Genomic DNA, 21,157 nt, shown 5'->3' on the forward strand with positions numbered 1-21,157 from the left:
GCCATTTCATTTCACTTTCAATGATTTAAAGATTTCTGACAAATATATATATGTAAATTTAATCCCCTTCTTACATTTTGTTTATACTTCTAAAGCTTTTAAGAAAAACCTTTAAATCTCTTACTGCTTTTTCATATGTTCATGTTGTTTTCATGTTTATAATAATACTTTTATTTTTACTGTTTTAGGTAATGAAAGCCTAGAAGAAAACTATGTTCAGGACAGTAAAATGGGATTCGTCATCAATGCTATATATGCTATGGCTCATGGACTCCAAAATATGCATCATTCCCTTTGCCCAGGACATGTTGGGCTGTGTGATGCTATGAAGCCAATTGATGGCAGCAAACTCTTGGAGTTTCTCCTCAAGTCCACATTCATTGGTGTTTCTGGAGAAGAAGTTTGGTTTGATGAAAAGGGAGATGCCCCAGGAAGGTAAAAAAAAGTTTCATCTCAACATATACCTGATACTGGGATGTGGGTGTTGTTACTGGTTTGACTTTTTTTGGCTGCTTTGCTAAAGCATGCAGCAAGTACACTGAGACAGAAACAGAGTTATCTGGGTTAGTCTTACTAGTAGAAAGGAATAACAATGATAACACATGATAAATTGATAAACAGGCACTTCTGTTGGGATAAGAGTTACTGTAAAGCCTGTAAAATTTCTAGTGTTTTGGGAGAGGACAGACTACGTATCTCAGAGATCTTTGGTATCTGTGTTCAGCACTAGGGCTTTAATATGGACAAGGCCTAATACAAGTGACTGGAGTTTAGTGAAGCATTTGCTTGCTGAAATTTTAAAGTTAGGTCTGTAGAGCATATCCTTTTCCAACAGGAACTCAGCTGTTCCATGTGCCCCAGGACACAACAGTGCATCCATGCTAGAAAGTATTTAGTTTTGCTTGCTGAACTACTGTGTGCTCTCCTTAACTAGTTTCAAATAAATTCAGCTGTCTCAGAATTCAAAGACAGGTCAGGCAGAATAAGTAGTTGTGTTTGCCAGAGAGTACTGTGTTTCTCTCATGTGGGGTCCAGTAGATTCCAGTTGTGGTAGTTGCTACTGTCAATGCCCCCTCCTTCCCCTCCCCCCAGAAGACACAGTGTGCACCCAAGCAATGAGAGAGACAGCAACTTTGTGGACTTGGCCATCACCTTGATTTCTCTCATGGAAGACAGCTGACAAATCTCTCCCTCTTCACTTAGGTTTGTGGGCTCTGTCCAACTATTTTAAGTGAGACATCTCCCAGTTGAATTTATTTATTTATTTAAAATAAATATAATTCAGCTGCTGGTGCACATGATTTATTATTAACTGAATTCTGCTCAGAGTTCTTCATTTAAGTTAGTTTTCCTACTGAGTTATTAAAGTGTTATAAAAGACTCTCTCACTCCATCTTTGGGCTTATTGCATAAATGCATCTGAATGCCAAGAGTACACAAAAGCAGTGCTCTGGAGTAAACAAGAGTTTGCAGCCTTGAAAGAATATTTGCAAGACACGGTGGCCTTAAAGCAACCCTTATATCTAGTCCTACCTTTTGTTATCAAAACTGATGAACTTTTTTTTTCTGTTCTTTCCATTCTTGTTGCATTCACGTAATATATTCATTTTAACAGCTTATTGCATTTAGAATAAGAAAAAGCTAGTCAGTTTGGTCTTGTTTCTCATTGAATACTGCATACTGTAGATTATTTTTAGCTGAAGTGTAGATGAACTAGGTCAGATTTTGAAATTAATGGGCAAGCAATTCCTTACATTCTTACACATACTCATACATTTGATGCAAATGTATAAATCACATCTTAGCACATATAGTTCAGATAACATTGAGAAATTACTGCTTAGTATAACTCTAAATTTATTATGCATTATTTGTGTCCATAGAAGCATTTGCATACTCTGTTTTGTCTACTTTTTCGCTATTTAGTTTGACGTTAAATGTAATTTTCCAATTTGAGCTCAAATCTTGTTTATTATCTTGTCACCTGAGAGCATTTCCACAGCTCTCATCAGTACAAATCCCAGAATTAGAACAAACTGTTACTGAATTCTGAAAATGAAAAGCCACACAAAGCATGCAGCATCTAAATAAATCAGAGATAGACCAATCTGAAATTGGCTGATTTGTCAGCTTTTCTATGCCAGTGCAAGAAGGTATCATAAATATGCAAAAAGTTTTTTGAGGTTATGTTACTGTATCATGTAAACAAATCAGCTCCACAAGATGGAATAAGGCAGTGTTCCCTCATAGAAGCCAGCAATTGTTTACAAGGTCTGTAAGTTTCTTTGAGCAACAGTCTCTCATAGCCCCCCCGGTTACACTAATCACAATTAGAAAAAGTAGAGATGCCTGCAGTTATGTTTTCCTGGCATTCATACAATTCCCTGTTTTGAATTCCTTACAGCTCTGTCAAAGCTTAACCATTTGTTTAGATATAACTCTTTTTTTTTTTCTATCTCAGGCTCAATTTATACTTTCAAGCTTTTATCAAAATGAGATTTGAAATCATGAGGCGATTTTGAAAGGTTTATTTCTTTGTGTGAAATCTTTTCTTTGGAGAATATTTATGCAGAACTGTGAAGCAGAGCTTTATCAGAGGTGCACAAATGCAGTCACTTAACTGACTGTACTGCCTCTAGGAAAAATGATTTGGATACATCTCTGGAAAATAGACAACAGTATGTGCTCCCTGTACTGCTATTAAGAATATGCTTATAAAATTGCTGAACTTTTGACATTCACTGAGTACATCCCATTTACTTTCTCAAAACTAATTGTGTCACCCAAATTCTCAGAATGGCAGCAGAAGGAATGAGGCATGCAGGAGTCCACTCCACGTCTGTTTTTGGGCCTTTGCAAGGCGCAGAGGACAGATCTATGCATTTCATGGCAGAACATTTTGAGTTCTTGTATGTTCTAATATGTCTACTTCTACCTTACGGCTACTATGAAGAAACTTATTTTTCAAGGACAATTTGCATAGACCTCTGACCATAAAACACTATGGAACATTTGACAGGAGTTGTCTCCAGTCCTAGCACTGGGCCTTTCATGTGTTCACAAGCTGAGAGAAACATTGCTGTTCATTTTGCTCTAACTAATCTTAGTTGTAGACTCATATGACTCTCTCCAGTAGCTGTTCTGGCTTCAAACATGGTTATTCCATTGAATAACTCCAAAGTTTTGAATAAATTATCAATGCGTAGTGCAAACACTCAAAATATACATGGTATATAAAGGAATGTGGGGCACATAGAGTTGTTTTTAGACATACTTTGGCTCCATGGGTGGCTGTTTAGGCCAGTTATATCCTAGCATTGTTCAGCTTTGTTGTTTGCCACTCCAGGATACCAAACTTACTGTCAACATAGGTGTTATGGCTGTTGAGCAAGGTAACCTCAGCTATCTCAGGCTAACCAGAGTTTATTTCAGAGTATGAATGTGCCTGTGAGCAGCTCGCAGTCTGGTTCACCTCAAAAATAACTTTTTTGCATGATCCCAACTCACTGGTCATGGCAATTCACAATATATGTGAGAGGTTGCTCTTACATTAAAAAAATGGTTCATTTTCTTATGCGCAGAAAGTTTTTATACCTTCTGTAAATGCTGCTGTACGTGTGTGACATCCAGCTGCCTCCATGATCCTCACCTTCTTAGAGCTTCACAAATCTTGTCAAACTCACTTATTTCAGGATAATCGTTTTTAGCTTGGACATAAGTCAAAACTCTTAAAGTTGTATATGTCTGCTCAGGGGGATAGTGATAGAAAGAGGTATCGAAGCACTGAATTTGTCCTTTCTCAAAGCAGGATTTTTCTCATTAAAGAAAAGAAAGAAAGAAAGGATAAGGAACTTATGCGTGTCTCCATAGCAAATGTATTTGTTAGATCACATTCTTCCACTTAAAATTCAAGCTGTATATCAAAGCTTTAAGCATTGTACTACAACTTGTTAAATGCAAGACTGCTAAGATCTTGTAGTCTTCATACTTTATTCTTCGACATATAACTATACAAAAGGGAACAGTGTTATCAGAAAATGTAAGAATGGCTTTCAACCTAAAATAAAATCATATCCTTGAATTTTCCAGCTCTTGACTGATATTACTGTAATTCTACTCTGTGCCTCATAATATGTTTTGGTAGAAAAGTAAACAATCTGTGTAGGCTTGAAAATTCCATTAAGGGAATGTGAAGTTTTAGTAATCTTTTATTTTCCTTCCTGTGTTCATTTTCCAGCCCATAGTAAGTTATTTTGTTTTGGTCCAATTCAAGGTCACACTAAAAACCAAGTAGGTTGTGCTTGCTAGAAAGAGCCATGTACATTCCTGTTCAATTACTCCTGTTTATTGAATCTACATTATAAAGTACCCTGCTGTTACTGCTTCTTGCTGTTCTGAAAAAAGCATGCCTTTTTATGTTATTCCTTTGTAAGAGATGGGAAATAAGAATTGTTTTCTAGAGACTTTGAAATTTACTCCTTCTCTTAGCAGTTCCTCAGATAAGAGCCAATTGCCAACCACACAGCTGCAGAGCTGTTTTTTGCACCTGTTTGGAGCTCTATTGAAATCAGTGGTGAGAGTTCGTTTTCCAGTGCAAATCAGTGGATCTGTGCAGTGGCACCAACGTTGTCTGAGGGTGCATATTTGCAAGACTGAGATCTAAATATAGTTTTAAGTAGACATTTTTTTTAATTATCTTTCGCTAGAGAGATCTCAAAGATTCAGTTAACAAAACTAGGTATCTAGAGAGTAATTCTAGCGCCTTTCCTCTGTGAACTACTGAGTTGAGATTTTGCATATTTGAACCTCAATGGGGAAGAGAGAAATCATTGGATAATTCTCCCTGTTTGCCCTGAACCAAGTATTCCAGTTTTATTTATAGCTTATACTTTGTTTACCTTTTATTCCTAATGCCCATGCAGCTTGGCAACACTCAATATAAACTAAAGAATCTTCTGTCCTGAGACAATCCAGTAAGGAAAAACAAGGCAGTGAATTCCAAACTTGTAAAACAGAAAATGCTGTGTGATTTTCAGCTCCAGTGCTGATTTCTGGTTTGCAGCCCTCTTTTACCTCTCCTGTGCATACGTCCCACCTAACTCTCATCTTAAGAGGCCAGCTGATTGGTTCATCCTCTTTTGTCGTTGTTCCTCCCCGTGCTCTCTCCGCTATTCATTCTCACATTCTTGCTTATTTCCTACTATGAAATTACCACAGTTAATCACTGCTTTGCACAAACCACATTCTTTTAGTAAAAGAAGGAACCGAACATTTAGTAAATGGTGTGCATACATATTAGGCCTTACAAGTGGAGGGCAATGATGGAGGTAGAGAAGCAGAATGCTTTTTGTAGCAGTGTTTTCTGTTTCCTTTGTATTAGCCTTTGGAAGTTCTGTCCTACTTGCCCATGGGAAGAGAGTTAATACTGTGGCTGATTTGCTAACTTTTCACATCAATCTCACTGAGCTGGATAATGCAACTAATGCCGACAGTTAACTTACGACTTACCAGTTTAGTTAGTATTTTTACTGGAGGATTATTTCAGGATTCACAGCAGGAGCTATACTGCAGACAGCCTGTATGTAGCCACCAAGTGAATGTTAAAGATTCTGAAAAACGGCTGAAGAATGCACCATCCAAACAGTGCTTACATGTGAACTTTTTGCAGAGTTTGGTGTCTTTGTGTACAGTTCTTCCTAGACACATAGGTTTTTTTTTTACCCACAGTTCTCTGTAAATGGGACAGGCACTCAATAATAACGTGACAATCAGAGACGTTATTTACTGTGATTCTATTGCAAATCCTAAAGTGTTTGGTGTTTCTGGGAAACTCTAATCCAAAGTAAAATGTTATCCTTCATATTGCAGGACAGTGACTCTCTTTGTATTTTTTCCTTTGAAGGTATGACATTATGAACCTGCAGTACATAGAGCCCAACCGCTACGACTATGTCCTCATTGGAACTTGGCACGAGGGTGTCCTCAACATTGATGACTACAGGATTCAGATGAACAAGAGTGGAATGGTCCGATCAGTGTGCAGCGAGCCTTGCTTGAAGGGGCAGATTAAGGTGTGCATTAAACACTTTCTACCATAAAAATCTGTATTACCTGGCAGTGCTCTTTCACTAAACTCAAGCAATCATCTTTCAAGACAAAGGACATGTTACTTAGAACTTTCTTATCTCTGAGAAAACCAAAAGTACAGAAAAACTCTTAGATCAATGGTTTGTTCTTATAGTCCCATGCAAAGACCCATGCTTTCTAAAACTGCCATTTGTAATGATACAGAATCTTCCAGGATGACAAGACTGGTAAATTTCACCTTGTGTGAGAAAGAATAAAATTTTCACTTAGTCATTGTCTACAATGATCAGTAGATGGATGGAATTCCAATGGCTGGAATTCACTTGGGGACCCATCCTTAAGATAATGTAACCCATGTGAATCCAGTATTTTGTTTCAACAATAACATCTACAAGAAGAAGGGAAAAAAGAAGGAAAGCCCTGTTTGTATCTCATTTTCACAACAGGAGGTATGGAAACAAAAATGAAATCACAAACAGTAACATTTGAATCATACTACAAATATTTTGCCACCTGCCATGTGTGGATGACATAAAGACATGTTCTACCACTATCAAAATATTATGGATGCTGTAAGTTTTAAACAGCAAGAAGCCCATTCAGAAATGCCACCTTAGAAATGTTTTTTTTTTTCTTTTTAATTCCATACAATAAGCATATTTGCAGCTTTTAAATTGTATATTTCCACTATAAGCAACTGAGGATTGATTATTTGGCAAAGGCGTAGTGAAATACTCCATCAAACCTGGAGGGGAAGTAGTATTGGTATTTACTGCCCTCCAAAACATCTTTTCTCTGTTTTTGAGATTGTGCAGTTTGTGTATGTGTATATATGTAAACAACATGCATACAAAATGCCAGCTTCAGCTCCCATTGAAATCTGTTGGACAATTTCCATAGAATGCAGGAGGAAATGTTCACACACACACAGACAAAAAGAAAAAAAGAGAGAGGGGAGGGGAGGAGAGGAGAGGAGAGGAGAGGAGAGGAGAGGAGAGGAGAGGAGAGGAGAGGAGAGGAGAGGAGAGGAGAGGAGAGGAGAGGAGAGGAGAGGAGAGGAGAGGAGAGGAGAGGAGAGAGCCCACAGAACCATTATTTAAAAAAGCAAAATCTTTCATTTCACTTAACTCTGCATATTGATGGATACAAAGATCCTGGAGTGAAGGTTGGATTCCTCCTTTCTGGCACAGACAGAGTGCTCAAGATATCCTGAATCTTTCTTGCATCCCCCATGTAGCGAAACTAGCAGACAAGATGAGGAAACAATTTTCAACATTGAATCACTGCACTTAGCAGCATTCACATGAGAGGAGGATGCAGTTTTCAGGGACATTTGTATCGAAAAAAGCTGTTCTGAACCATGCTCTTGGTCACCACATACTGGTTTTATTTTCCACTAGAACAAAATACATCCTTCTTTAGTTTAATTTTTGATTTGCTCATATTTTAATTTCTGTCTACACTGATGTGATGAGCCCCAAAGAGACTATATTATAAATTAGGATTTGAGTGTCTGTGCTTGTACCTAAGCATATATATAATAATAATATATATGTAAATGCATGAATCACTCTTTGTTCTAACCTTTGACTTTGTTTACTGCTCTTTACAGATATTAAGTAGATATTAAGTGTTGGCTGAATTACTTGTCCTGACCTGAGCCATCTCCCGGATTAAACCTCCTTTCAAGTTTGATTGGAAATGTAACACTGTGCCACTGTACCAAAATGAAAGATGGTTTTGTACTTTAAACTCAGGAAAAAATAAACACACCACAGTACCAAATACCAGAACAAAACAAAATGAAATTATCCTAAGATATTATCCTTTGTGTATGTTTTGCATTTCAGGTGATCAGGAAAGGAGAAGTGAGCTGCTGCTGGATTTGCACTGCTTGCAAAGAGAACGAATTTGTTCAGGATGAATTCACCTGTAAAGCCTGTGAACTTGGCTGGTGGCCAAATGCTGAACTGACAGGTAGGGAGGGGTCCCTCAAAATGCATTCCCTTTTGACAGGGAACAATAAGAATGGTGTGCATTGAAGATTAAGGTGTTAACATGCAAAGATGTTAAAGGAAAAAACTTAAACACACATCCTAGGGCACATTAAGTTGAAATGTGTTATATCTTTTGGCTCAGTACAACAGCAGTGACAGTAAAGACAGTGAAATTTGTACCAAGAAGAAATGATGTACTCTGTCTGTTCCTCCCTTTCAGTTAACATAAGTATTAATAAAGCTGCTAAAAATACTAATGAATGTAGAAGAATTTGCTGCAATTTTAGCAGTGATAATCACAAGAGCTCAGAGCATCATTGTCAGATTGACTTGATACGCTTTCTGCTCATTCTATCATGCAATTAGTAATACTTTATTTGGAATTTCTGAGCTTTCAATAACTATCAGAATTTCCTTTGGTATAAAGATCATTCTCTCTGCACCCACCACCAAAGGGAACATCAACATAATCCTAAGAAAGACAGACAAAAGAAAGGGAAAATTTGGAAAGGGAGAGCAAGAATTTGTCTTCTCTGTGTACACGCTTTAAATGAGTCACATGCTATGGCATCTTTCTCGTATTTTGTACCCATTAGGGTGAACTGCCCACACCTGCTCTGATCTTTGCAGTAACCATTACCTCAAGGAAATAGATGTAATGCACTGAGAAATACCACCTTGACCTTGGAAGCTGCTTTGTAAATACCTTGTGCCATGTTGCATCTGCAGATCTTCACTGTCAGGGCATCATAGTCAAAGAAGCTATCTGACTGTAGCTGAAGAGCAGCCATGCAACTTATCACATCATTGTCCTTTTATATAACTGGGTGGCAACTAGATGTTGCAGCAGCACTGCAGATAGGTGAAGTGATGTTAAGCAAATTCACTGAAGCCAAATGAACTTTCAGGGGATTTCTTCTGGAAGGGAAAGCTGGCCACTTCTCCAGCTAAAAATGTATTATAAATCACCAAAAAAACTAGAAAAATTGAGCCATTGCCCATCTTGTTAGGTTTCTTTTTTGTCTTCTTTTGTTTTTGTTTGTTTGTGTGTTTCTTGGTTTGGGTATTAGTTTGTTTGAATGGAAAATAAGCTATGGTGATGTCCCAGATGTGTGTGTGTCTATATCCCGTAACTCTGACTCAGATGGTCCCTCTCCCTCTCTTACTGTGATGTGCAACTGAACTTCTTTCAGCAAGACTTGTCAGAACACAGAGATCTCAGTGATCATTCTGTTCTTTCAAGTTTCATGTAAATGAATTGTAGGAAGAGGGGTCCTTAAAAAATACCTTCTATGAGGGTCACAGTTGTGGATAAAAATCTTGTTTTTCTAAACCCTAGAAAATCTACAGCAATTAGATTTATATATCCTGATTTCTGTAAAAGAACAAATTCAATGCCACTGTGTAGGACACTCATGTCTGCTAGTGTTAAAGCAGATTTCCATACACAACCATGCTCTGTTAGTCTTGGAGGTTTGCAGAATTGTTTGTATCTACTATTCAGGGAAGAAAACTTGAGCTTCTTTTTAATCAATAAGGCAGAACAAGAACACGGTGAGAGATCAATGTGCACTTGAGTGAATATGGTTCAGTGCTACCAGCTGCCCAAAATAGCTCAAAAGAGGGCATGTCAAAATGACAGGCGCTGTTGAAAGGAGTTGAAGAAAACATGAGTGCTGGAAAAAATCTCAGGGGCATGTTGCAATCTATTAACTTTTAATGAAATCAGTAAGTGACCTGCTGATTTGTGTTTCTTCTCAGCAAGGAGACTGGGCTGCTACTGTCCTAAAATTGCAGTAGCATCAGTCAAATGATGGCATAGCCATCGACTGATTTCCTAGAGAACTTCAAAATGGCAGATTGCTTCTCTACAGCTTCTTCACTCTGTCTAATTGAGGGGAAAGATTCTTTTTAACCCCTACATAATCTAGTTGAATTGCGTTAGAAATTACAAAGTTATGAAGAGAAACTACTAGTATCCTGCCCGTAAGCAAAGGGAAATTAAGCTAGACAAACTCTGGCTTTTGGGTTTTGGTGGAGTCTCCACTGGAACCTTTTTATTTGAAATTCTTTTTTCTTTCTAGCTTTTTTTCCCATCCAATATGCTTTTATAATTTTTTTTGTGTGTGTATTCATACCCTTTCAGTCAGTGTAGCTTCTAGACACAGACATTAACATCTTGCATTCCAGATTGTTTTTCCCTTTGCCTTAAATCATAAATGCTAAACATGTATGCAGTTTTATTCACAATTTTCCATTACAGATAGACTTTGAAATTGCTAGACCTTTTAGAAAACATGAATTGCATACTAACCTGTTTCCCAAGACGTACTTTTCAAGGTGTTCATTCTTTCTTCCATTTGAAACCAATCTATGCAGCTCAGCATTCCTTTCCTGACATTAGATTTTATTTTTAAATATAAAATATTTTTTCTTGTTTACTTCCCCTAAAAAAATGGTCAGTGAAGTGGAGTCAGCAGACATAAAGGACTTATCACCATAAAAAACAAACTGTCTGTTTAACCTAACCTGACAAATAGTCACTAATGATAGTACCTTAAGGTCTTATGCCAGGAAGAAAGGCCATCCTTTACAGATCATAAGCTGTATAGGAACAGTGAATATCAAGCTGGTGAACCCAGTTTTCTTCACTTTAAACAAGCAATGAAACAAGATAGGAGAGGAAGTTTTATAGAGCTATTATGAAATGAATTACCTGGGATGCGTTAATGACCTCAGAAAACATCTTGGGGAGTTGTATTGGTTTTGTAATATGAATATAATTTTAAAAATAATAAAAAAAAAAAAAAGTGAAAATCGATTAGTTTTCTACTCAGGGAAATGATTCATGGTTAAACTGCAGGGACAGCAATAGATGAAAACTACCAAACAGCTTTTTACTAGAAACTTTTAACAGTGAAGCTTTTGCTACTGATCATCTACTTTTTAAAATTTTCGTGATTTTTTAATGTATATAATCTGCAAGTATACTGTTTCCTGAGTATCCTCCCCCTAACTCAACACACTTCCTGAGCCCACTGTCTCCTAGCTGGCAAATGATCCACCTTCACAGATGCTGACAACCAACAATGATTTGCTGATATAAGCAGTGAAAGCACTTTTTTTGCAATGTTTGTAGCATATGTGGCTCTTGGGGCTTGCTGGTGCACAGGAATTGCACTGATATAACAAAACAGGTTTCTAAAACCTTGAACTGGATAAGCTTAAAGCGATCAATATACTTACCCACATGCTGAATCAGGGCTATGGCTCTGAACATGTTGTTTAAGACAGAATGAGTATGGCTTACGTTGCTAAGCACACATTAAAATGTAAGCCTTCCAGCAACCACAGACTTGCTTCTTGTTAAAGGAAAGAGCTTTGCATGTATTAATCAAAGAACAGTTCACTTTTTCATCAAACTAAGAGCCAATTCCCACTCTGGGCAGCTGTAGCCAGTGGCCAGAGGCTCCTACTTCTACTAAAAAGCTTTTCTCTGATTACATTTCACCCCAAAAATACTGGTTGGAAGAACAGTTTCTTCCCACCTGCCTGAATCCTGAGCAAAATTCCTTTCCTTTATAAAATACAACTTCCAGGTGCATGCACCATCATTCTTATTATTCTTGATGTTACAGGTGATGCATAGCATTACCTGTATTTAAGTCAGACCAGTACTTTTAGATACAAAATGTTCAGAATGATAAGGCATTCTTTCCTTCAAATGACACTGGAAGACATTAAAAGTCTGTGCAGAAATTTTCCATGTCAGGACTTTGCCTCAGGCTGACTCTTTTACTCTTTTTTTTTCATCATTTTTATAATTTCAACTCGACCCTTTTTTTAAATTTCTGGCAGTGATGTCACAACAAAATTTTGTTTGCTCAGCCCTGATCTATACCTCAACTTACTTACTCTGTATTTAAAAGGAACGATTTTACATTTTCTTATGAGTATCAGTGATTTTTTTTTTTTTTTTTTTTTTTGTCATCACGTGGAAGATGTTCCTAGATTGAGAAGAATTCTGGGTGTCAGAATCTTTTAATTCATACAGGATGATTTCTGCAGATATGCACCATATTGAGGAGGGAAGGGCTGAGTATGAGTTTTTGCTTAACAATATCAGGACCTTACTAAGATTCAGCAATGAGGCAGAGTTAAAAAAATATTTTATCCTATAAAATCACCCTCAGAAAAATGTACTGTGTCTTTATTCATATTTTGATAAAGATTAAATTAATTTGGGGAGGTTAAACACTGTCATTCTGAATTGCAATAATCATGTCCCTGCTGAAATTAAGTGATGGTGCTGTTTGTCTGTGATCTGTTCCCAGCCCTGCCTTTGATACACTGGGCTTGTCTGCATGTCTTCCAATGAATATTAGAAGAAATTTTGTAAATCTCACTTCTCTTTGTAGCATCATAAGCCAGTGTTTGACTCACTCAGAACTGATGGCTATTTTTTGAAAATATTTCATCTAATCTTTCCTATGTTGTGGTTCACTCATTTGTAAAGTGGTCTTAATAATCCATGACATATAGGCAAAAGCTAATGTTTGGATTATACTGGGAGCCAGAAATAAAAGATCTCTCTTCAAGTAGATAACTTTCTAACACTCTGTTTCTTTTCTGTACACTGCAGGCTGTGAACCCATTCCTGTAAAATACCTTCAGTGGAGCAATATAGAATCTATTGTGGCTGTGGTCTTTTCCTGCCTGGGGATCCTGGTCACCATGTTTGTCACCCTTATCTTTGTGCTCTACAGGGACACTCCTGTTGTCAAATCCTCCAGTCGGGAGCTCTGCTACATAATCCTTGCTGGCATCTTTCTGGGTTATGTCTGCCCTTTCACCCTTATCGCTAAACCCACCACGATATCCTGCTACCTCCAGCGCCTTCTGGTGGGTCTCTCTTCTGCCATGTGCTATTCTGCCCTTGTGACCAAAACCAACCGCATTGCACGCATTCTGGCAGGCAGCAAAAAGAAGATTTGTACCCGCAAGCCACGTTTCATGAGTGCGTGGGCTCAAGTGGTCATTGCCTCCATTTTGATCAGTGTGCAGTTGACACTGGTGGTCACGCTGATCATCCTGGAGCCCCCCATGCCCATCCTCTCCTACCCCAGCATTAAGGAAGTTTACCTTATCTGCAACACCAGCAACTTGGGTGTCGTGGCTCCTGTGGGCTACAATGGACTCCTCATCATGAGCTGCACTTACTATGCCTTCAAGACTCGCAATGTGCCTGCCAATTTCAATGAGGCCAAGTACATTGCATTCACCATGTATACCACTTGTATCATCTGGCTGGCGTTTGTGCCTATCTATTTTGGGAGCAACTACAAGATCATCACCACTTGTTTTGCAGTGAGCCTGAGTGTGACAGTGGCCCTGGGGTGCATGTTCACTCCTAAGATGTACATCATCATAGCCAAGCCCGAGAGGAACGTCCGCAGTGCCTTCACCACCTCAGATGTGGTGCGTATGCATGTCGGGGATGGCAAGGCACCTTGCAAGTCCAACACTTTCCTCAACATATTCCGGAGAAAGAAACCAGGGGCTGGAAATCCAAAGTAAGTGCTTGACTGCAGGTAAACATCTCTCTGTATTATATGTCCCTCTCTTTGCCATCCTATCTTGGTTGACCATATTTTGCTGAATAGTAAGGTATGTAACATCTTTTTCATCTCACATGTAGCAAAAAAGGTAGAAATTGATCCACTAAATATAAATTTTGGACGGATGTTGATATGTTGCTTCTCATTTTCTGCACTGCTCTAAGGGCATCCCGGTATACAACTCCCTCTACCTCTAGGACAGGTCAGGCAGTGGGAGAGTAACTAATTTCCAAATTAATCATCTTCCATCTCTTCCTGCATATAAGAGGGAACTCAAACCCCTATGAACAGTTGCTCTGCATTACTCTCCAAACCGAGGTGCATGTACTGCCCTTTAGGAAAGGGTACCAGAAGTCTGTGTTTGAGTGGTTGCAAATCACATGTAGTTGTCTGAGGCCACTGGGGTTTGTGTGTGAAAGTTGAATGTTGAACATTAGTTTGAAAGGTAGTGTTTTGTCACTTGATAGTCATCCAGAAGCACCCTTCATACTATTTCTATGCTCTACTTAATATTCAGAATTATGAGCAAGTCTCTTAATCATCAGCAATGTAAACTTGTTCGTGTTCCCAACCCCAGTGTTTGTGTGAAAAGTTGCACTAAGGGTGAAATATGGGTTTGCATTCACATCTGTTAAGCTTATTATTCGTCTTGCTAAAAATTGAAAACAGCCAAACTGCAGCAGAGGGAGAGAGACAACTGTTGCTTCCAACATCTCCCTGTGAGCAGCGGTCTCAATGTTGATGCTTTTTATTATTTTGTCCCATTTTCGTCTTTAAAGAAGCACAACAAGGCTAGATATGAACTTAGGTTTTTTTTCTCACAATTTAAAAAAAATATCAAAATAATACAGAACCAGTGAAGTCCACATTTCTGAGTTTCCTGGTTGAATTAAATTCAGTTAGTTTCCATCTCTTTGGGATCTGTAGGTTTCTCTGAGTGGCATGCACTGGTTTTGATTTTGTTTGCATTAAACTATTATTGTGTGTTCTGGAGATGGAAGGGCAAGGCTGAAGGTAATACTATACAAAACAGATGAGGTATTGGCAAAGAAATGAATGGGTACATATGCAACCTAAATACACAACTCACTGTTCCATGGGGTTTCAACTCCCAAGCCATTCAGAGAGAGTTGGGAGTAGAAGGCAGTTATGAGAGAACCCCTTGCAAGGAAACAGACTCCCTGTTGTGGTGGACTGCCCAAAACGTCTAGTTCAGTAGCTTGATTTCCACGCTCAGATGAAGCTTCATCGACTTTCCTCTCATTCTGTGAATGCTGGATGTGGTCTTAACACATCTGTAAGAAACTAGGGTGGTGTGTCTGCAGCATAGTCTTTCGCTTATGCTGTTGATATCTTCAAGGCATGTCTGACAAAAAGAACTATGGAGTATTTTACGTCATGAGTGAATAGTAAATAATTCTTTGTTGTTCTCACTGTTCTTCTACCTTCCTGAAAGAAAACTATGCCTTAAAAAATCCAAAGATAGTATACTTAGAATGCAGTTCGCAATTTGAGAAAATATTTCTTCCTCTTTAAAAACTCAGTTTCCCTTCATCATTGCCGCTTTTATAAAACAACAGAGCTTACCTGAGCTTTTAGGAAAATTCCTTGTTGCATAATTTTAGCAAGGATTTCTTGACCTCTGTTGAGCCTGTGTGAGTGATATTGTAGCCAGGAAGCCCACAGATTTTTAAGGACTAAAAACTCAACACCTATTTACTATGAGTTCTATGTTTGTCTGATGTCCAGGATCCATCTCCTTTGCAAAGCAAAAAGATACTGAGGAAACCAATTTGCTAGAACTTTGCAAGCATCTAGCTAACTCAGTATGTGTTTGCATCCTTCCTGAAATTAGACTTGAAACAACTGAAACTACCAACAGGAACAGTCTCCAGGAAAATTTTTCATGTTTTTCATTACCTGACAAAACTTGGGATTTATTTTCCAGTTTTCTTTCAATAATTTAAATTATTTGTTTGTTGCTAGGCTTCTTTATTCTGTAGTTGGCCTCCCCTATGGCCACATGTCCCTCTCTGTAAGTGGCAGGCAGTGTTTCACTCAGAAGATCTGTTTTCCAGCTGTTTTTTTTTTTTTTCTGTTTTCTTGTCATCCGTTCTTTTGCATGCCAGCTAGTTTTTCTACTTTTTAATTTTCATCCCTCTTTTCCTGTTTGCACTGATCCTGTCTGCTTATCCAATGAATTCCAATTCCTCCCCCTAAACAGAAAAGTGCATTCATTTACCTTAAACTAGTGTGCACATGTGGAGTTAAATTGAGTTAACTTTAAAATTGGAAACCAGTTTATGTTTACAGGGGCAAGTCAAACTGATATAAATCTTGCACTTGCCTGCAATGTTGTGCAACTAGCTTAGCTAGTGTAACTTTGGAAGCACAGCAAACCAACCAGCTTTTCCTTTTTCTGTCCTAAAGTAGAACAGAGGAATTAACCAGGGAAGTCTATTAACATGGGATCTATTAGTCAATAGAAAACCTCCCACTGCATCTAATGCTGATACAGAGGTCAGAACATCCTTTTGAAAAATGGCTATCTCAGCTGAACTACCAACACAGTTCCAATGAAGATGTTCAGTAACATTGATCTTCACTTAAATAAGAAAGCGTGTTACCTTTCCTTATCTGTGGCACTCTGAAGATGCTGCCTGCAATCGTGATGGTATGAACTCTCTTATTTGGTTGAGTTGAGTTGTGAGCAGTTACAGACAGCACTGCTTTAAACAGAGGTGGTTGGGAACTTTCCAGTAGGGTACATTTTCCATCAGAAAATTCTGACCCCTTAAATCATAGAATAGTAGAATTGCTCAGGTTGGAAAAGACCGTAAAGATCATCAAGTCCAACCACAACCTAACCATACTACCCTAACTCTAACAACCCTCCGCTAAATCATGTCCCTGAGCACCACATCCAAACAGTTTTTAAACACATCCAGGGATGGTGACTCGACCACCTCCCTGGGGAGCCTATTCCAGTGCTTAACAACCCTTTCTGTAAAGAATTTTTTCCTGATATCCAACCTAAACTTACCCTGGCACAACTTAAGGCCATTTCCCCTTGTCCTGTCACCTGTCACCACTGAGAAGAGACCAGCCCCCAAATGTTTCAGAGAATTGGATTTTGACAGGAAGGATGCTCTTTGTGCCAGAAAGACTTTATTTTTCCCTACATGTGGATGAAGAAATTAGAAACTGTGGGGGAATTATACCACAACAGTCACTAGGACTGTTAAGGTATTCACTTAAGTTAAGAGCATCTCCTTCAGAACCCAGGTGAATGCCCTATAGATGCACCATGCACTGTTCCAGGGCAAGTCTCCCCCTTTCTCTCCATTCTTGACCAGCAATGTGTCCTGGAAAAGAGAAAAAAGTCCTGAAACAAACCCTAGAGATATGCTCTGTATTATTCTGTGAGACAATTTGAATCTGGGTCTGAGAGATCCCTTGTGAATGTCTTCAGTACTAAGATACTGTCAGTCTCTTCCTCTTGTCAAATGAATATTTAAATATTTATTAAAAATGGAACAGCTCCATCAGAAGAGATTGAGTGATCTCTGCTGCTTTTATTGGAGCTGTGTGGGAGCATTTATTGCTGGAGTGTGCTGCTTGGTGACATTACAAGATCCATCCTGTCTGTTACAGGATGATGACATAGCAGCATTTTTTAGGAGAGTCTTTTTCATCTCTTTTCCAGCTGTGACACTGTAACTTTCTGATGTGGATCTTGCTGTGATTGTTGATCACTGACCATGAATGCTACTTTGGTCTGTGAAGGTCAATCATACCGAAGAGCAGCACTCCTATAAAGTGTCTGTAACAAACAAGGGCAGTAGAAGGGAGGACTAAGGAGGGATGCAGCCCTAGCTATCTAGTGCAGCTCAATTGAAAGTGCATTACCTACATCTTCACCATAATTGCCTCCAGCACTCTCCTACAACATAAATCACCAAGGAAGTGGTGTTTCTTTCTGGTCTACATGTAGCCAAAATAACCAGTGATACTGAAGATGCTAATCTTGAGGATTCTCCAGCCTTCTCTAGACATTGCTTCAAGTGGACCCTGTTTGGCGCACAGGAGGCTGGAGCAGGATCTCTTGCATTGCTTTTCTATAGTCCTCACATGCACTTCAGATAGAGCTTGAGATGTGCAACAGGACTCACCTCCTTCCCACACTTCCTGCTAAAGGGGAAATGGAATAAGTTCTCTGTGGGTAATTAGCTGTAGGATTGATGGTGATGCTAAGCAATTGCTTTGGTTTTCATGTATAAGTTGTTCAAATTTTTTGATTAAGAGTTCAGGTCTGGACAGAATTTTAGTCTCTGGGTTGTTCTCTAAGCAGTATCCAGAGAGTGACTTAAGCTGAAGGTCTCTCAAAAGGTCTGTATTTTTCTCCAATAAAAGGGGTCAGGCAACCCAGCATCCCCAAGTACATTGTCCCTAACGTTCTGTCTCTGATCTTCATTCGTTCTCCATGTGGACTGTGAAATTTAGCTGGGATTCAAGTTTCTCAGCTACCTCTAGTAATACATACACTCCCTTAACAGGGCTTAGGGAACCACCTGCTTTTCTTTGTCCTGCGAGTTATAAAATTATCTCCAGGTTCATAAATTACTCTTTGTCTTTAAAAAGACTTGCTAAGTTGCTATTTCATCTTGAGCAAGCTGTGATGGTATGCTGTGTTTTTCTGGGACTGACTTCACTTGGCAACTCAGAGTCCAGAAGGGCTTTCAGACTTCACCTCCTTCTATTTCAAAGCCTCCCACACACAGACAGTAAGGGGAATCTTAGCATAACTACAATCGGAAGGTAGGACATCTTGTTTCACTGTGTTTGTTGTGGTGGGAGGAAGCAAATGTACTGTACAGCATGGCAGGAGTTGGAGCTCCCAGAAACAAAGAGTAAATGTTCAGCATGTTCAGTTGCAGTCAAATCAATGCAGATCCTCTCAGTTGATCCAAATCAAGTGTCTCATCATAAGAGGAGATGGCTGGGAGTATTCTTTTTTCTCATTCTCAAGTTACTACTCCAGGCAGTAAATAAGCTATCTTAAGTAAGGGGTTATGGAGGCAAAAGGGTAAGGGAGAAAAGTGGGAACAGAAAACAAAAAAAAACCTTTTAATTCAGAGAAGACAATGGGTTTTGTCCTGACCTCTGTGAAATCAAAGAAAAACAATCTCAATTTGGCACAGCTGTGCAGAGAATATTTCACTCTGGTCAAAATGCATAGAAAAATCCAAAACAAGAGGGCTTATTGGAAAGTGCAAGGAGAATTAATAATATCCATTGTATCTACTCCTGTGAAAGAGAATATATTTCTAGACTCAAGGACATAAGCCCAAGGTGAGAAGTGTGCAATATAATGTATTTTCTTCAGTCCTAAACTGCAATACATAGCATGCAGCATGTAAGAGTTATCTTAAAATATTTGTCGTACAGATTTCTACAGATTGTAGTTTTATCTTCCTATGGCACATCCAAATAAGTATAGAGGCAATCACTGAATCTAATAGGAAATTAACTAACTTGTTTACAGTTTAGAATATTAAATTGATGCAGTGGGCAAACTTCACAAGTACCATGGCATCCACAGTAACGATATGCCCTTTATTTTGACCATTACAGACCCTGGAACACAATAAATTCAAGGTGCTTTCAAGAAGAGCTTTAAATTTGCAGTGTGTGCACAGCTGTTCTGCTAAGGCTTTATGGAAGAGACTTTTGAAGCAACAGGGAGGTTGTGATCTCCTGCTAGTTGCAATTAACGCAAAGAACAAATGAGGGGGGAAAAAAAAAGGATAGTGGGGAAAAATAATGCAGGACAGGTTAGGTCGCCTATTTAGATTTTTTTTATTGTATGCTTGATCTACTCAATAACCCAGCAATAAACTTATGAAGTCTAGGCCTCACTTCTGGTGCAAGGTGCAGGGCACAGTGCTGGTCCACAGCTGTATATGTGTGTCTGTGTGGCCCCCAGACCCATGTCAGGGCATCATGACCATAGGGCTCTTGGTCTGTCCCTGTGTTCCCCCCCAGAGTATATCACAGGGCAGCTGCTCCCATTGCTGGGCAGACACAGAAGTGGCAGCTTTGGTTTGGTTCCCTGGTGCCACAGATGCAACAAGGAAGGCAGGCTGCAACTGGCCACGTCCAGCTCACCCTCCATCTCTGTGCTTGCTGAAGCCCTTCCCAGTGGTTGTCTAGATTCTGTGTGCAGTTGAGTCCTTTTCCCCTTTCTGAGGCTCTAGTACCTTTTGGGGAAAGCATCTTATATGCTCACAAGGATGATTGAAGGTTTTAATGCTAAGTATCTCTCTCTCAGCAGTTGGTAAGTTTGCTGGGTTATTCACCAGGCTTAAAACATTAATGATTTTGTGGACACAGCACTGCGACAGGCAGCAGCTCTTACTCTGTTCTCTCATAGGTGTGATGTGAATTTCAAATAAGAAAATTTAACAAACTCAGTCAAGCTGTTCAGTCCTTGTCAGCATATTGATTTAAGTGAATATTTAAAGCTCCCAGAAGACAGTTACATATTTCCAAAGGGGTTCTTACAATTGATGTGAAAGAATTGGAAAGAAACTCTGAGTAAAGGAGTCTGCAACTTAAGAAATCTAACAGCTGTATCTTCTAGCCTCACTGCAGCATTGTCCGTTAAGTTTGAGGTATCCAATTATAGCTAATAGCATGACACAACTTGAATTTACATTTGCTGTAATATAAATGATGTAGCTCAGTCCTAAGTATCTGAAAAAGCATAGAGTAGGTGATAAATAAGTCTCAGATGTCACTTCCACACTTAATTTTTATTTCTAGTGATTTAATAAATACTAAAAAACATATTCATTTAAAAACCAGATGTGGCACATGTGTTCACCAAATTATATACCAAGATGCATATCTGCTTGTATTTGTGCAATATAACCAGTATGGAGACAAAATTTATCTTTTTCTTCTAATGAGGAATAAAGGAAAATGCTAAACAAGTCACTGTAAGTTTTCCTTGCCAGTGAGCCCCCCTAAAGAGCATCCCAGCACATGCATAGCCAGTTATATGTCACTCCTAAGACAAGAGAGCACGATCAAATATCTGATACCATTGGGATAATTGTCATGAAGTACAAACTTATATGCAATGCAGCACAAGGCATCTGGCACTTTAGGCTTATTTCTTTGGTTTTTCTCCAGTGGTCAAGCAGAACGTAGCCAAGGCCACACTGAAAATAAATAAATTATACAAATGTTGAGGTGAGGTTTTTCAGTAGCCTCCTAGTAAGGGAAGTGAGCATAGTCTTTTCTCCCACCACCAACCCCCCCATCCAGACAAAACCCAAATAATACTGAATTAGAGTACAGGGTAGCATACCTGTACTCTGGGACCCAGCCATACTTCTGCTTCTTCACCACCAGTTTTATTTGGGTGCTCCCTTTAGGTGAAAGGGCTGT

At 38.9% G+C, this 21,157-nt stretch overlaps 1 protein-coding gene across 6 annotated transcripts in view; it reads left to right on the plus strand.

Moving 5' to 3' along the window:
• Positions 1-21,157, plus strand: part of GRM1 (glutamate metabotropic receptor 1) — a 181,670-nt gene that overhangs the window by 137,357 nt on the left and 23,156 nt on the right. For all 6 annotated transcript variants that reach the window (XM_004935585.5, XM_015284285.4, XM_015284286.4 and 3 more), the window contains 4 exons: positions 189-435; positions 5,903-6,071; positions 7,938-8,064; positions 12,727-13,657. In XM_004935585.5, coding sequence (XP_004935642.1) covers positions 189-435; positions 5,903-6,071; positions 7,938-8,064; positions 12,727-13,657 — 1,474 coding nt within the window. The remainder of the gene's footprint in view (positions 1-188; positions 436-5,902; positions 6,072-7,937; positions 8,065-12,726; positions 13,658-21,157) is intronic.

Source organism: Gallus gallus, chromosome 3, assembly GCF_016699485.2.
Source record: "Gallus gallus isolate bGalGal1 chromosome 3, bGalGal1.mat.broiler.GRCg7b, whole genome shotgun sequence".
Lineage (NCBI taxonomy): Eukaryota > Metazoa > Chordata > Aves > Galliformes > Phasianidae > Gallus > Gallus gallus.